Source organism: Sander lucioperca, chromosome 21 (genome assembly GCF_008315115.2).
Source record: "Sander lucioperca isolate FBNREF2018 chromosome 21, SLUC_FBN_1.2, whole genome shotgun sequence".
Lineage (NCBI taxonomy): Eukaryota > Metazoa > Chordata > Actinopteri > Perciformes > Percidae > Sander > Sander lucioperca.
The window spans coordinates 29,423,693-29,441,667 of record NC_050193.1 but is presented as its reverse complement, the minus strand read 5'-3'; the positions used below and the strand labels follow the sequence as shown (position 1 = coordinate 29,441,667).

General features: G+C 44.6%; 2 protein-coding genes across 2 annotated transcripts; one reads left to right on the top strand and one right to left on the bottom strand.

The window, feature by feature from the left end:
- Window positions 1-2,796: 2,796 nt before the first annotated feature.
- On the bottom strand, window positions 2,797-15,045 carry txn2 (thioredoxin 2). The gene is made up of 4 exons (XM_031295158.1): window positions 14,916-15,045; window positions 13,805-14,091; window positions 6,649-6,772; window positions 2,797-3,657 (listed from the first exon to the last, which is right to left on the bottom strand). Exons 2-4 carry the CDS (start codon window positions 14,089-14,091, stop codon window positions 3,541-3,543), a joined length of 528 nt encoding a protein of 175 aa, XP_031151018.1. The 5' UTR covers window positions 14,916-15,045; the 3' UTR covers window positions 2,797-3,540.
- Window positions 15,046-15,145: 100 nt separating this feature from the next.
- On the top strand, window positions 15,146-17,677 carry LOC116046722 (skin secretory protein xP2-like). The gene is made up of 2 exons (XM_031295114.2): window positions 15,146-15,465; window positions 16,314-17,677. Exons 1-2 carry the CDS (start codon window positions 15,222-15,224, stop codon window positions 17,675-17,677), a joined length of 1,608 nt encoding a protein of 535 aa, XP_031150974.1. The 5' UTR covers window positions 15,146-15,221.
- Window positions 17,678-17,975: the final 298 nt, after the last annotated feature.

Here is a 17,975-nt window from a genome sequence, read left to right as displayed (position 1 = left end):
ATGGCAGTCAATGGGATGCTAACGGGGGGTGATGGCTTGGTAGCATCAAAATGGCGCCATAGGAGCTACGCGTTGTGAGGAGAAGCTGACCCCCTTGGTATTGACGGACGTCGGAGCACGCAGCCGTTCTGCATTCAGTGGAAATCCACAGTAATATTCCCGTTTACACGTAGCCGTGCAAAAATACGATTTTTTTCAAAGTGTACCAGCGGTGGAGGACTTGTAGCGTGAACACAGCGTCCCTCTTTCATTCCGTCAACCAGCTTCTTGAAAAGGTCGTCGTAGCGATGTGTACGCATATCCCAAAACCTGTTGATATCTGAGTCTTTGATGATGTTTAACCCCCGTGTTGTCCTCCCGGGTCAACACTGAAAATCAACACTTTTTTTCCGACACATTTTTCGATGATTTTTGACTTTTTTTTTACGTTTTTGTCACTTTTTAAAACATTGTCAGTGCCTTGTTTGTTTGACATTTTTTTCAAACTGTGTTTCAATCTGCTGTTTTCTAGGCTTTCGATGCCTTTAGTCGCATTTTTCAATGTTTTTGGCATTTTTATGTCATTTTAGTCGACATTCTTTAACCTTTTTTTTTTACATTTTAATTGCGAAGAGCGCTGCGTTGAACCATCAGATATTTTTGGGCAATTTTGTTGAAAGAAACCCACATTTCTGATATAGGGTAACAAACTTGGGGGTGAGACTTAACCTGAGGACAACAGGAGAGCTGTGTTTCTCCTCCTTTTCGGGTCTGCAGCCTTGCAAACTGTTGGCTTGTTGGTTTTTGTACAGCAACCATAGCAACACACAGAGCTGACCGTAAGCCTGCGGTAAAACCCCCGATTGAGACGCATACTCCGAACGCTCTGTATTCATGTCCAAAGAATGCCTCTAAAACCAGAATAATACCAGCATATCCCACGTCTTCATCAGAAAATGCTATATTCTGAAAAAGGCCTTATTCGGAATATCCAACCCAAATATGCGGCTTATATGACCAAATCAAATCAGATCAAATTCGGAATATGGGTCATATTCTCAATAATAGTGGAATATTGGTGTGCATGTAAACATACTCTGTGTTTTCCAAATCCTAACATGACGTCCTCAAATGTCTTGTACTGTCCACAACTCAAAGATCTTCAGTTTCCTGTCCCAGAGGAGAGAAGAAACTAGAAAATATTTCACATTCAACAAGCTGGAATCAGAAGTTTGACTTTTTTCATAAAAAATTTAATTAATTATCAAAATAGTTGGCGCTTAAAGGTGCTCTAAGCGATGTTGTTGTTGGGTGACGTCACTTCTTGTTGACGTTCAAAGTATTTTCAAAAATAACGGAGACTAGCTCGCTCCTCCCTCCTCCTCATCCCGTCCCCTCCCTTCCACGCACTAACCCCCCCCCCCCAAAATCCTTCTTGTTGGTTATTGGCTGGAACACTGTTTGTTATGTTTGGTGGTGCAGGTTGGCTCAGTTTGTTGTTGTTGCTGTTTGTGGAGCCTGGGCTGTCTACAGAGACCACGTTTTTTACAGTGTGTTCAGGGGACAGGCAGCTAGCAGATAGTGAGGAGATGTTTTTTACAGTGTGTTCAGGGGACAGGCCGCTAGCAGATAGTGAGGAGATGTTTTTTACAGTGTGTTCAGGGGACAGGCAGCTAGCAGATAGTGAGGAGATGTTTTTTACAGTGTGTTCAGGGGACAGGCAGCTAGCAGATAGTGAGGAGATGTTTTTTACAGTGTGTTCAGGGGACAGGCAGCTAGCAGATAGTGAGGAGATGTTTTTTACAGTGTGTTCAGGGGACAGGCAGCTAGCAGATAGTGAGGAGATGTTTTTTACAGTGTGTTCAGGGGACAGGCAGCTAGCAGATAGTGAGGAGATGTTTGCTGTATGTGACAAAAAATGTTGTAGCCTAAAAAAATACGTGACATCGCTTAGAGCACCTTTAACTTAATAGCTGATAACTAATCGATTAGTCTTTGCAGCTCTAATCCAAACACTGTTTAAGGTCGGCTTCACACTGGCTGCGTGGCGTGAGCGTGTCAGCTGCGTGGCGTGTCCGTTTTTATTTGGGCTCCCATGGTAACAGGTTAGAGCGTGCACACTGCCTGCGTGACACGCACGGCTCAGGCGCGTCTCAAGCCGCGCCGAAAACGCGTGCATGCTAGAAATAGGACCGACGCCTATTTTTCACACGACACGCAAGTGTGTTGGAAGCGTTTCCAGGCAACATAGAATAGGAAAAGATGTTTATATGTCATTTTGACACAAATACATATTAATAAATGACATGTTGATGTTTGAAAGTCTCGAGGTTTTGACATAAATGCAGATATAAATGTCATTTAAAAAAATTATAATTAACGATTTTCAAATATTGCACCTGTCAATACAGAAGGAAATATTCTGGAGCCTATTTAGCCGTCAATACTGCCGACGTTGCCTTTGCTGTAATCAGATCAGAATATATTTATGTTTATGTTAATGTGTACAGACAAGGCTAGCAGCAGCAGCGCCGCGTCAGACACGTTACTGGTGTGCAAAGACATAGAAAACGCCACGCAGCAGAAACGCCACGCAGCAGAAACGCCACGCTCACGCCACGCAGCCAGTGTGTGGCCGGCCTCATACTCTTCATAAAAACCTCACATTCACGCCCACAGTGAGAAATAGTTAAAAACAACCAACACAGGGAAAGTCCATAACTATTATATTTCATCAGTGTCATTAGGGACCATAAAGTTATGAACTCTTGGGTTGTTTTTTCCTTCCAACTACAGAACACAATTCAAATACAGAACTTCTTTTGACATTTTTATTTCTTCACTTGGTCATGTTTCTGGTACACAGAGTTCATTTGAGTAATAAACTAAAATCAAACTCATATTTGCGATTCCCCCTTGACTTAAATTTCACAGTCAGGACCTAGAGACACACACAAACATCTCTCTCTCTCTCTCACATTATTAGGCATACTGGTGTAAAATAACCATGCGTGGCTTTGTGATGTCAGAGAAAACGCCACCATCGTGTGGACAAAAGCAGGAACTACAGATAACTCTGTCACAAAAACCTCATCCAGTATCGTCAGCTTTTAAGTTAAATCCTCTCCACCGCTAAAACTAGAAATGTTCATCCCTCATGTAATACAGTGTAAGTGCAGTACAGCGGCGTGTTTTCACTTCTACAGACTTTTACAGCAAACGTAACGTACGCACCGTCCCGGCCGCTCGTGAATGAGTAGAGCCGAAACAGAACTGCTCCAAAAATGGAGCATGAACTAAAGGGTTAATGGAAGCACACACCCATATCTAGACACAGAAAAACCAACAGAAAGAGACAAAGACAGACGTGACAATGCAAAGCTGAAGCAGTGTGTCTAGGGATGGGTGTGAGCAGTTGAGTTTGCCAGCTGGGAAAGTTTTTCTTTTTTCTTTTTGGTTGTGTTTTTATCAGCTGTTGCTAAACTGGCTCAAGATGGCGGCCAAATATCATACCAAACAGCACAGTAACGGCAGTGACTGGCAGGGCGGGGACCCGCTGGTTTATTTTCCGATGACCTTGCTGACAAATGAGTCCAGCTCTTCATCGTCTTTGATCCCCACAAAATGGTCGACGATGTCACCTCCCCGTATGGCGATTACTGTCGGAACAGCGGACACCTGCAAACAGACCAAGTTATGTGTTATAAGACTGAAGGCTCTGACTCACCAACCAGACGGCCGACCGTCGGCAGAAAAGTCAGTCGGGCTGATCAGTCTCCAAAAAGTTCCTCAGAACACAACGAAGACACGCCGACTTGAGCGTACGTTCTGCGCTGGTTTTTTTTTCTTCAATTAATGTATTGAAAGCATTTGACATTAACATGTTTTAATTATGTAAAGACATGTTCAAGGAGTCCAGATAGAGCCTGTATCAGGGCCATATTTAGTCCAGATAGAGCCTATATCAGGGCCATATTTAGTCCAGATAGAGCCTGTATCGGGGCCATATTTAGTTCAGATAGAGCCTATATCAGGGCCATATTTAGTCCATATAGAGCCTGTATCAGGGCCATATTTAGTCCATATAGAGCCTATATCAGGGCCATATTTAGTCCAGATAGAGCCCGTATCAGGGCCATATTTAGTCCAGATAGAGCCTATATCAGGGCCATATTTAGTCCATATAGAGCCTATATCAGGGCCATATTTAGTCCATACAGAGCCTATATCAGGGCCATATTTAGTCCAGATAGAGCCCGTATCAGGGCCATATTTAGTCCAGATAGAGCCTGTATCAGGGCCATATTTAGTCCAGATAGAGCCTATATCAGGGCCATATTTAGTCCAGATAGAGCCTGTATCAGGGCCATATTTAGTCCAGATAGAGCCTATATCAGGGCCATATTTAGTCCAGATAGAGCCTGTATCAGGGCCATATTTAGTCCAGATAGAGCCTATATCAGGGCCATATTTAGTCCAGATAGAGCCTGTATCAGGGCCATATTTAGTCCAGATAGAGCCTGTATCGGGGCCATATTTAGTCCAGATAGAGCCTGTATCGGGGCCATATTTAGTCCAGATAGAGCCTGTATCAGGGCCATATTTAGTGCAGATAGAGCCTGTATCGGGGCCATATTTAGTCCAGATAGAGCCTATATCAGGGCCATATTTAGTCCATATAGAGCCTATATCAGGGCCATATTTAGTCCAGATAGAGCCTATATCAGGGCCATATTTAGTCCAGATAGAGCCTATATCAGGGCCATATTTAGTCCAGATAGAGCCTATATCAGGGCCATATTTAGTCCAGATAGAGCCTGTATCAGGGCCATATTTAGTCCAGATAGAGCCTATATCAGGGCCATATTTAGTCCAGATAGAGCCCGTATCAGGGCCATATTTAGTCCAGATAGAGCCTATATCAGGGCCATATTTAGTCCAGATAGAGCCCGTATCAGGGCCATATTTAGTCCAGATAGAGCCTATATCAGGGCCATATTTAGTCCATATAGAGCCTATATCAGGGCCATATTTAGTCCAGATAGAGCCTATATCAGGGCCATATTTAGTCCAGATAGAGCCTGTATCAGGACCATATTTAGTCCAGATAGAGCCTATATCAGGGCCATATTTAGTCCAGATAGAGCCTATATCAGGGCCATATTTAGTCCAGATAGAGCCTATATCAGGGCCATATTTAGTCCATATAGAGCCTATATCAGGGCCATATTTAGTCCATATAGAGCCTATATCAGGGCCATATTTAGTCCAGATAGAGCCTATATCAGGGCCATATTTAGTCCAGATAGAGCCTGTATCAGGGCCATATTTAGTCCAGATAGAGCCTATATCAGGGCCATATTTAGTGGACGTACAGTAAGGGTTGCCTGATGGCCCGCGACAAGTAAAAAGGAACGATGGCCAATGAAATATAACATCCCACTGGCCCGTGGTTAAATTAAAAAAGTTAATCATTTTTTCCCCGATCATCATTGTATCATAAATGAAGTAATTGTTCTCCCCCCCGCTCACGTCGGAGAATGCTTGTTGAATGATTTGACTGATCAAAAATTAGATTAGCTAGTTTTTTTAAATAATAGCCTCCAGTATGAACTTTAACTCCTCTACGGCACCGTCCACGATGCGTTTTAGAGCCCGACCGATGCAGGATTTTTTAGGCCGATATCGATGCAAATATTTGGTGATTTAAATCGGCCGATATATTAAAAAAAAACTAAAAAAAATCCAGAAACGTGTAGCAAAACATAAACAGATTTCCCTAACATTAGTTATTTGTAGTCCTCACTAAAATAATATGATAATGTTTGTTTTATTGTGACAACAGAACATCAAAATATTTTAAAGTTCTGATAAATAAAATGTATAAAAACTTTAGATATTAAACTTAAAATCCTTTGAACAAAAACACAATAAGGTTGTAGAGGCCCTCTGGTGGACAAACTACGCAACGCTCAGAACATGGTTGAAGGGGGTTTTGTCAGTTATTTTTTAAATATTCATTTATTGGCCGTTATAGGTCAGTGTAACGCTCATCAGTTCAACTTTCGAAGCACAAACGGACATTTGGAAAAACAGAAAAATGGGTTAAAATATTCAATTTTTCTGCCTTGACAAATTAAAAAAATTGGATCTTTAAACGGTTTTTCCAATTTTCTGTTTTTATTCAGAGGATCAGAAATTTAGAAAATTAGAAAAACTGAATAAAAACAGAAAATTGGAAAAACTGTTTAAAGATCCAATTTTTTAATAGTAAAAATAATATTAAAAATTGGATATTTTAACCCATTTTCCTGTTTTTCCAAATGTCCGTTTGTGCTTCGAAAATTGAACTGATAAGCGTTACACTGACCGTTATAAATGCCGATAGCTTATAAAATGCCTAATATCGGCCGATATATCGGTCGGGCTCTAATGCGTTTTATACATTGTAAATAAGGATCAAAGATAACATTTTACTTGGGTCTTTGTCAATATTTGATAACCACTAATGAAAAAAACTATTTGTAAAGCGGCCAGTAAAAATTTGACTTTGGTCAAGTAGAATTTTCTTCACTTGCCCAGAAAAAAAAAAAAAAAAAAAACCTTAAAAGTTGAACCCTGATGGGTATTATATACAAAAGTCCAAACAAATTCATCTCATTGTCTCACCCCGTATTCGATCGCCAGGTCTGTGTGATCGTCTATGTCAACTTTTGCCATGGCAACGCGGCCTTTCTGTTTTGCAACGGCCTTCTCCAACCTCGGCCCGAGAATCTTACAGGGACCACACCACCTAAAAAACACACAAACGGAACATGGTCTTCATTCTTAAAGAGGTAGTATTGTATCTGTACAGTCACGTGTCCTTCCTTCATGTCCTAAGATGTTGATTTCATGTAGGGCTGAACGATTAATTGCATTTTCGATAATATCGCGATATGTTAAAACGCGATTTCCTAATCGCAAAGGCTGCAATTTTGTCACATGACTCACGAGAGCAAATCAGTCTGCACTCCGCAGAGGAAGCATCAACTAGCACGCTAACGCTACGCCGTACCTGGAGCTGATTTCTGTCATTCAAACAACTCTGAGTTGTAGTTTAAAACGTTTACAGCCATTTTAATAAAATGAAGGGTTTTATTCGGGCTTGAGTCTATACATGCAGTTAATGGATACAGACACACAGAACTGAAGGCTCGGTTGGCAACGATTAGCTCTGATTAGCGGTTAGCTCTGATTAGCGGTTAGCTCTGATTAGCGGTTAGCTCTGATTAGCGGTTAGCTCTGATTAGCGGTTAGCTCCGTTATAAAGATATGAGTGGAGGAGCTGCCACTGAGAGGGGTAACAACCAGACTGATTAATGACGTTCGGGGAGCTTTCACAGCAGCGTGGCCGCGGTGTTTCAACAGTTTTATTAGTACAGTTAATCCCACGGCAAGAACACCAGCACTACTAACTACGTAGCCTCTGAACAGAAACCAGCATACTACGTAACGATAGCCTCTCTGAACAAGTGCACACGGCAGCACGCAACTTCACGAGGGGGAGGGGCTGGAGGCAGCTCCTCTCTGTGCACTGTAAAAAATTGTGTGTGTGTGTGTGTGTGTGTGTGTGTGTGTATATATACTATATTTTTACTTATTTAACTGTCTAGTGTGTAATTGTGTGTTCATACTATACATTATTATATTATTCTTTGTTGAATAATACAGAAGACAAAGAGCTTAAAAAAATAATCGAATCGAAATCGCAATATTTGGGGGAAAAAAAATCGCAATTAGATTATTTTCAAAAATCGTTCAGCCCTAATTTCATGTCAAATGTAGAGTGGTTTCTCCGTTACATGTTTCCCCCTCTGGGACATAGCTGCAATAATTTCCATTTAAAAATGATCGAGCTAATTTTTATTTATCATGCGATTAATTGATTGATATTAATTAATTGGCTCGTTTCAGGCCAAAACATTCCTTGTATACAGCTATGTGTTTGTGATTAGTCCGTAGGTCCGTGAAGGTTCTCAGTCATCCAAGGAAGATTAAAAACAGTCTAAAAGTAGACTTTTTGGAACAGGACCTGTAAGACAGCCTGTGGGACTGAAAGTGTAACTGTTGGCCATGAAAGTGTTTCCCGTTAAATTCCTACTATCTCAGAAACCTGAGAGTCAACGCTAGATCGCCAGTCAGGGTTTCTCCCCCCCCCTAACTCAAATCCTCTCTAAATGTGTTTAAAGCAGCCATATTATGCTCATTTTCAGGTTCATAATTGTATTTTAAGGTTGTACCAGAATAGGTTTACATGGTTTAATTTTCTAAAAACACCATATTGTTGTTGTACTGCACCGCTCTCTCTCACTGCTGCAGATCCTCTTTTCAGCTGGTCTCTGTTTTAGCTACAGAGTGAGACCTCTTTTCTTCTTCTTCTGTACTATCTTTGATTGCACTGCACATGCCCAGTAGCTCAGATGTAGCTCATGTCAGCTAGCTAGCTCCATAGACAGTAAAAGAAAGGCTGTTTCTACAACTTCAGTCAGTTACAAGGCAGGATTAGCTGGGAGACTTCTAAATGAGGGCGCACATGGAAGTAGTTCTTTTGTAGATGATGGTGAACTTGTGTGTGTTGTAGAAGTGCTTTGCTAGGTAGCATGCTAGCGTTAGCATTAGCGTTAGCATGCTAACGCTACGAGCTAATGGTTGCGTTTAGCCTGCTTGTTTCGGCTTGTGACGTCACAAGCCGTGCCGATTTTGACCAGCTCACCCAGAGACTGAAGGCAGGACACATTCAGAAACCGTATCTCACTCTAAACAGCGTGGATGGATTTTTATCAAAGTTTGTATGTGTGTGGAAGCACCAGAGACACAAAATAACTCCCCAAATCTCAGAAAAAGTGATTTTTTCATAATATGGGCACTTTAAGAGTAGAGCTGGGCAATATATCGATATAATATCGATATATTGCCCAGCTCTACTCATATCGTGATATGAGACTAGATATCCTCTTAGATTTTGGATATTGTAAATGGTATTAGTGTCTTTTCCTGGTTTTAAAGGCTGCATTACAGTAAAGTTATGTCATTTTCTGAACTTACCAGACTGTTGTAACTGTTCTATTATTTTTACCTTTACCCACTTAGTCATTATATCCACATTACTGATGATTATTTATCTTAAATGTCATTGTGAAGATATTTTGTTAAAGCACCAATTGTCAACCCTATAATATCGCCACAATATCGACATCGAGGTATTAGGAAAAGAATATCGCGATATCTGATTTGATCCACATCGCCCAGCCCTGTTTAAGAGCAATATACCAAACAACCGTTGAACGAGCAGAACTTAAACTTGAATATAATCGCTAATCTCAGTTTAAGCTCCAGAGTCGGGCTGTACCGGACTCTCCCGGTGATTTATTTAAATATTAATATTATTTTATAGTATAAAAAATTATAATTTTCTGTAGGACAGAGTACACAGTAACAGGTTTTCTGTAGGACAGAGTACACAGTAACGACTTTCTGTAGGACAGAGTACACAGTAACAGGTTTTCTGTAGGACAGAGTACACAGTAACAGGTTTTCTGTAGGACAGAGTACACAGTAACGACTTTCTGTAGGACAGAGTACACAGTAACGACTTTCTGTAGGACAGAGTACACAGTAACGGCTTTCTGTAGGACAGAGTACACAGTAACGGCTTTCTGTAGGACAGAGTACACAGTAACAGGTTTTCTGTAGGACAGAGTACACAGTAACGGCTTTCTGTAGGACAGAGTACACAGTAACGGCTTTCTGTAGGACAGAGTACACAGTAACAGGTTTTCTGTAGGACAGAGTACACAGTAACGGCTTTCTGTAGGACAGTACACAGTAACGGCTTTCTGTAGGACAGAGTACACAGTAACAGGTTTTCTGTAGGACAGAGTACACAGTAACGGCTTTCTGTAGGACAGAGTACACAGTAACGGCTTTCTGTAGGACAGAGTACACAGTAACAGGTTTTCTGTAGGACAGAGTACACAGTAACGGCTTTCTGTAGGACAGTACACAGTAACGGCTTTCTGTAGGACAGTACACAGTAACGGCTTTCTGTAGGACAGAGTACACAGTAACAGGTTTTCTGTAGGACAGAGTACACAGTAACAGGTTTTCTGTAGGACAGAGTACACAGTAACGGCTTTTCTGTAGCCGTTGTGTAACCTCACATGACTTTAGAGTGGAATCCGCCCTGCTCACTAAGTTGTGTACGTGCCTGTTTATTTTTAACAGCAAGACACTCCCACACTCTTTACGTAACACCTCTAGTAATTGAACGAGGCAGTCACCCATCAGTGCTGAACCCTGTGTTTTCATGATCTCCTAAACTGCCCTAACAGGGGCGGGAGGAAGGCCGTTTTATGCTTCTGCGTTGAATCAACGGGGTATTCTCGCAGACCCCTCTGCGTCTGACCCTACGCCGTAGCATGACGTCACCTCTCGAGAAATGTAGATTTCCTGGTTCTCCTTCTCCATAAACAACATGAAATCAAGGAGAGGGTTAACTTCTCCTGCTCCAGATTTCCCACCGTGGTCAAGAAAGAACAGGGGAGACACTTAGTTTCTCTCACTATGACTCTAGAGTCACTCTGAAGATAATCACCGTCACTCTCTCACTTCTCCCTCGCTCTAAAGGCCGTTACACACCGACCAGATGGCCGACCGTCGGCAGTAAAGCCAGTGTGACTGATCAGTCTCCCCAAGTTGGTCCAAAAAGTTGCTCAGAACACACCAAAGAGACCAGACGTAATACGTCTCCATAACAGCAGGCGGCAAAGCCAGACTGTCATGGTGGCTCGTTCAGAATACGATCTCATAAGTAAACAGCGTACAGCAGAAATATAATGTAGTATATGATGTGGTGAGGTAGTATTCCAGTAGTGTAGTATGATGAGGTATAGGGGGTTAAAGTGGGATTTGGCAGGTGGGGGACTCCTAATGTTTTCTTACTACTTTAAACACAGCACTTAAAGAAAAGTCACTTTCCATATGACCGGCTGCTGACAACGCAGTCTCGCATTCCCAGACCTTCCTCCACAGCGCTGCGGAGGAAGGTCTGGCTACACCGCGGCAGCTGCCGCTGACACACTGACGCACATGCTTTTCCATGGGTAGTGAAGCTACAGTAGTCAGGGTTTTATGTTCGCTGCAAAGACGAAATAAATCACCTGATTAACGCAACGTAATCACGACGACTCCCGGCCATTTTTCACCGCAGAAAGCTGCTGCCAGCCAGGCTAAAGCTAACTTAGTTAGCCTAAAGAAACAAGGCGTCTGTCCCAACTAACGTTATGGTTACAACCAAAGCAGAATACAATGGTGTCATGTCAGTCAACCAGTGTATTTCTTGCTAATTTCCCTCTCCAAAATCTCTTCAGAAGAGTAGTCACAGCGCCTGCTTGCTTTGGTTTTTGTAAAGCCTGGTTCACACGGGACGATTTTAAAATTGTCGGCCGATTTTCCAGTCCTGAGAGACTCCACACACGGTGATAAAAAATCACGGTCTAACAGTTTTGGTCGTACAGCGTGTGGTGCAACACATCACACACCAACCGATCTGACTCCCCAGCATTCCCAGGTCAGACGGGAAATCTCGCAAAATCCCTCGAGATCAAACGTGACTTCAGAGTAAACAATCATGGCGGACGAAGAGGACGCAGTGGCGATAGTTTGTAGTTTGTTTTTAACTGAAAACAAATGTTATCAAAAGAAAAAGGCGATGGTCAAAGAAGTGGAGACAACGTGAGCATGGACTATACTTGCTCTACTTATGTGCGACGTCCACCGGACTTTCTGGTGCGCCGTGCCGCCGGCTGTTTTGATGTTGTTTCCCGGTGCTTTCCTCGCCGCCTCGTCACCTCTCTTTCTGATTGGCTACACGCCACAGTCCACAGGCTGCGTGCTCGTTTGTCCCCGGGGGGACACCACACACGAGGAGAAATCGGGCCAAAACAATCCAACATGTTGGATATCCCCGATTTGAGATGGGAGCGGTCCCGACGTCCTTCTGAGCAGACGAGAGCAGTCTTAACACACCACACACGGCAGGAACATCTGATCAGATTATTTTACCATAATCAGAGCATCCTTAAGATGGTCAGAAGGGGTAAATCAGGGCTAAAATCAGCCTCATTATCCTGCCGTGTGAACCAGGCTTAAAGCATTAAAGTGCCCATATTATGAAAAAATCACTTTTTCTGGGATTTGGGGAGTTATTTTGTGTCTCTGGTGCTTCCACACACATACAGACTTTGAAAAAAATCCATCCATGCTGTTTAGAGTGAGATACGGTTTCTGAATGTGTCCTGCCTTCAGTCTCTGGGTGAGCTGGTCAAAATCGGCACGGCTTGTGACATCACAAGCCGAAACGAACAGGCTAACCGCAACCATTAGCTCGTTAGCATGCTAACGCTCATGCTAACGCTAGCATGCTACCTCGTTCTCAATAGCAAAGCACTGCTACAACACACAAGTTCACCATAATCTACAAAAGAACTACTTCCATGTGCGCCCTCATTTAGAAGTCTCCCAGCTAATCCTGCCTTGTAACTGACTGAAGTTGTAGAAACAGCCTTTCTTTTACTGTCTATGGAGCTAGCTAGCTGACATGATCTACATCTGAGCTACTGGGCATGTGCAGTGCAATCAAAGATAGTACAGAAGAAGAAGAAAAGAGGTCTCACTCTGTAGCTAAAACAGAGACCAGCTGAAAAGAGGATCTGCAGCAGTGAGAGAGAGCGGTGCAGTACAACAACAATATGGTGTTTTTTGAAAATTAAACCATGTAAACCTATTCTGGTACAACCTTAAAATACAATTATGAACCTGAAAATGAGCATAATATGGCTGCTTTAAAGTTCAACAAAGACTGGTTCACATAAGAACATTTCCTTTTTCATTTTTATTTTCTTTGTAGATGCACTCCCCTACAAAACCAGTATTTCTAAATAGGGCTATTTATGTCCTCTTGTAAAAATTAGTCTTTTTTTCATATCGCAGAGAAAAAAAATATCGCAATGTCAGTTTTTTCCAATATCGTGGAGGCCTAGTTCAAAAGTAGTTTTAGTCGTACATTTACATTACATCACATTTCATTAAGCTGCACTTTTAGTATATAGCTTTATATAGTCGGTCTGTGAGTCCAGACAGTTAGGGCCCTGACACACCAACCAGACGGCCGACCGTCGGCAGTAAAGTCAGTCGGACTGATCAGTCGGGACCCCGAGGTCCAAAAAATGCCTCAGAACACACTGAGGAGACGCCGACTTGAGCGTACGCTCTGCACGAAACGTAATACGTCTCCACAGCAGCAGGCAGCGCTGCTCTGTATTGATTCCATTAACAGTCTGATTATTTACCAGAAAATGAAAACTGGCAGCTGATTGGACGAACGCGTCACGTGGGTCTTTCTTCTCCGGAAATTCACAGCCAGACTGTCATGGCGGCTCGTTCAGAATACGATCTCATATTGGACTAAAATAGTTCACCGAAACGTGTTTCTGAAAACATTTGAAGAGAGAAATAGGCCGTGCTGAATCTGTCTTCATTTCAGATCAACAAAGGTCAGTTTAAAAGATTTAGTCAGATTTTGAGCGGTGAGTCCCGACTGCCTTCTCCAGACTGAACATGTCAGGTCGGCCCAAATGAAGGCCGACGGCTCCTCTGACGGCCGACGGCACGGAACACACCGAACAGACTCGAGTCACCGACCTCGCCAGACGGTCCGACGGCCGATTATCAGGTTGGTGTGTCTTCTCTCTTACCTACTACCTTCCCTGCCCGCGGTACTCACTGTGCATGGAAGTCGACGAGCACGGGCAGCTCGTTTTTGATGACCCTGTCTGTGAAGTCCTCGTGGTCCTGGACGTTAAAGGAGACCTCGCGGCGGGAGGTGTGAAGGAGGGAGCGAGGCAGAGTGCGGGAGGGAGAGAGGAAGGAGACCCGCGTCGGGGCGGACTGCAGCGAGGTGGAAAAGGAAGACGAGGAGGAGGCAGCGGCCGTGGCGGTGGACGCTGGGAGACAGCGGATATCTTTCGCAGAGAGAGTCCAAAGTCTACGTACCAGCAGCCTGTGAGCCATCTGAGACAAAGACATGAGACAGAAGAACAGAAGACGAATGTTAATTAAATAGCATTCTTACTTGGACGAACGCGTCACGTGGGTCTTCTCGAGTTAATGCAAAAATATGAAGAAAAAACTATTCCTGCTGTGCGTGCATGGTTATAATTCGGAAGTGCAAAATAGTTCAGGCTACAGCACAAATATGTCCATCCATAGATAAGAATAATCAAGTCTAACCTCTGAATTTCTTTTCAAAGTGCACCAGATTGATGCATTTAAACGTTAAAATAGACAACATTTTCTTACAGGGGAGCATGCCCATGGACCCCCCCCCCAGGGGGGCTTGTTGGGACACAAGCAGCTCTAGGTCTAATGACGTCCCTGGGGCAGTGTCCCCGTTTTAAGTTTCCAAAGATAACAACATTAGTTTTTGGAGGTATTTACGCTTCTGAGCTGAAAATGTCCCCGGATTTTGTCTCAGACATCTGGTCACCTTACATCATTAGTGGTTAGTCTCTAACAGCCATGTTGCTCTGCTGTTTACACACTCAAACACCGAGCTCAAAGCATTACACATTCGCAAAAAAATTCCGAAATAACAACTGCTCCCCTCCCCACCAACTCGGTGGAGTCAGGGCATCTTATGTTTGCGTAATTAACCCACGTTACGCGTGACTTTGCCCTGTTCGCCCTCTCCGTCCTCCCCCCCCCTCCCCTCCGTCGCCTCCTCTCGCTAACACACACACACACACTCAACCCGTACAGTTTCACAACTACACAATCCCAAATGTCACACACAGCACAGATGGATTCAAACAATACCATGCATTTTCCGTGTTTACCTTTCTGCTTCGCTAGCGTTGATCTTGGCCTTCGCGGACCAACGAAGTACTTCCGCTTTGGTGCAGCGGATAAAAGGGACCGAGTAGCTCTTTACCGCCTCTCACACATTACTGCGGCCAGGAGGCGAAGGAATGTCCCGCCCTACTTTACCTTACTCTGCTTCTGATTGGCTTACCTTGGTATTCTAGAGCCGTTAACCAACGACTAGGCAACGACTACTAGCCAATCAGAGGCAGAGCAGGGCGGGACATTCGGAAAATTCGCTTTCTGGCCCAGCTGTCCATGCAATCCTGCACTATTTTATAATGCCTGGAAAGCACTGCTGTGTGATAAACTGCTCCAGTTCCTCACACGATTGTCGTGGAAACCGTAAGAATCCTGTGTTACAGTTTTTTCGTATCCCTACATGGAAAAAGCATGAAGGAGAGCATGTCTCCGATGTGACAAGGAGACGTCGGATTTCTTGGGTGGCTGCAATTAGAAGAAAGGACATTACTTTCGACCGCATCCCCCAGTCCATGAGAGTGTGCTCTCTGCATTTTCATTCGGGTAAATTCTCTAAAAACGTCTTTAAATGTGTTTATATGTCGGCTCTTAAAGCCACGAAGTGCACCTGACGTTGCCTAGCCTGCTAGCTAACTATCTATCTACTACTTGATGGCCAACCATTAATGTTGTTGTTTTTAACCCTCGGGTCAAAATTTGAAGTTTGTTCTATCAGAAATCTGGGATTCTTTCAACCAAATTGCCCAAAAGTAACATGGATGCATGGATGTCTTAGCAGGTAAAATGAATGATTACTTTCATTGAATTTTTGTGTGTTTTATTCAATGTTTATAGCATTTTTTTTTTTTTTTTTAAATGGTTTCAGAACAGTATCCTGACTAAACTTTAACATCCACCAGTCTGTGATCCTCTCAACAGCTCTGATCTTAACTAGTAGTCAAAATAATTCATAATTTCTGCATTTTTTTTTTTTTTTACAAAATAAATTAGGTATAATGTCATATAAGTTAGGTTTATTAACCATGAATACATTTCTTTTTTCTTAAACGTTGACAAAATTGACAAATGTTTTAAAAAAATGTCAAAAGCGTCGGGGGAAAAAAGCAAAGAAGTTCATTTTCAATTTTGACCTGTTCATGGTGGACGGGAGGACAACACAAGGGTTAACTAAACTAGTTGAGATTCTGGTCATGCCATGATGCTAGCGTGTCTGTGAAATGTTTGTCCCACACAGTGGTTCTCTCCACTAACTTTCCCCGCTGACTTTGGAGGACATCAGAGATGCATTGTCCCCTCCTGTCCTTAGCCGTTGTTCTGCGAGATCTTTTAATGTAATGGGTTTGCCTTTGATTACATTGATGAGTTTTCATAATCAAATTATTCTGTTCTAGGTAAACCATCATATGAGATGTTGGAGAACCACCCTGACTGGAAACCATCTTTGCGGTTAGGCCACAGTGATGTTAAGAAAACAGACGAAGCGAGATTTCAGCGGCTAGTAAAGCGCAGGACCCAGCACCAGGAGCAGCTACCATCACCGGCACAGCACCAGGAGCAGCTACCATCACCGGCACGGCACCAGGAGCAGCTACCATCCCCGGCACAGCACCAGGAGCAGCTACCATCCCCGGCACTGCACCAGGAGCAGCTACCATCCCCGGCACAGCACCAGGAGCAGCTACCATCACCGGCACTGCACCAGGAGCAGCTACCATCCCCGGCACTGCACCAGGAGCAGCTACCATCCCCGGCACAGCACCAGGAGCAGCTACCATCACCGGCACTGCACCAGGAGCAGCTACCATCACCGGCACAGCACCAGGAGCAGCTACCATCCCCGGCACAGCACCAGGAGCAGCTACCATCACCGGCACTGCACCAGGAGCAGCTACCATCCCCGGCACTGCACCAGGAGCAGCTACCATCCCCGGCACAGCACCAGGAGCAGCTACCATCACCGGCACTGCACCAGGAGCAGCTACCATCACCGGCACAGCACCAGGAGCAGCTACCATCACCGGCACAGCACCAGGAGCAGCTGCCATCACCGGCACGGCACCAGGAGCAGCTGCCATCACCGGCACAGCACCAGGAGCAGCTACCATCACCGGCACGTCACCAGGAGCAGCTGCCATCACCGGCACGGCACCAGGAGCAGCTGCCATCACCGGCACTGCACCAGGAGCAGCTACCATCACCGGCACAGCACCAGGAGCAGCTACCATCACCGGCACTGCACCAGGAGCAGCTACCATCCCCGGCACTGCACCAGGAGCAGCTACCATCACCGGCACGTCACCAGGAGCAGCTGCCATCACCGGCACGGCACCAGGAGCAGCTGCCATCACCGGCACGGCACCAGGAGCAGCTGCCATCACCGGCACTGCACCAGGAGCAGCTACCATCACCGGCACTGCACCAGGAGCAGCTACCATCCCCGGCACTGCACCAGGAGCAGCTACCATCCCCGGCACAGCACCAGGAGCAGCTACCATCCCCGGCACAGCACCAGGAGCAGCTACCATCCCCGGCACAGCACCAGGAGCAGCTACCATCCCCGGCACAGCACCAGGAGCAGCTACCATCCCCGGCACAGGAATGTGTCCTCTGCACATGTAGACGAGATGTAATCAACTGTCTTTTGGAGGAAAACCGAAAGCTGAAGGAGGAGCTTGAAGAGTTTAAACGTTTAAACGCTGTGATGATAATTCCTCGAGCCGTCTTTCCTGCTCCGTCTCTGACTGTGTCGCTCTGACACTGTTGCCCCTGGCAACCGATAGCGTAGGATCCCAAAGTGGTGGACTGGCTCAGACACCTCCCAAATCGTCACGTGACGGCAAGCTACCATGACGTATGTCCTCATTAGGCTCCGTCGAGATGAGCCAGGTCTGCGCAGAATCGTTCCCCGCTGTTTGCTGCCCGATGCATGCTGGGTAGATTTGTGTCTGACTTGACGTCTGCTCTGACGTCATGCACACGTGGTCAACGACAACCTCACGAGATCAAGGCGGCCGCTGGTTTGAGACCCAGGCAGCGCTGTTGCTCTCCACCGA

Coding starts and splice junctions, on each gene's coding strand:
- txn2 (XM_031295158.1), bottom strand. CDS start 14,091: ATGGCTCACAGGCTGCTGGTACGTAGACTTTGGACTCTCTCTGCGAAA. Junction 6,773..13,804: donor CTCGTCGACTTCCATGCACA/GTGAGTACCGCG, acceptor TGTGTTTTTTAG/GTGGTGTGGTCCCTGTAAGA. Junction 3,658..6,648: donor ACCTGGCGATCGAATACGGG/GTGAGACAATGA, acceptor GTCTGTTTGCAG/GTGTCCGCTGTTCCGACAGT.
- LOC116046722 (XM_031295114.2), top strand. CDS start 15,222: ATGCCTGGAAAGCACTGCTGTGTGATAAACTGCTCCAGTTCCTCACAC. Junction 15,466..16,313: donor CTCTCTGCATTTTCATTCGG/GTAAATTCTCTA, acceptor ATTCTGTTCTAG/GTAAACCATCATATGAGATG.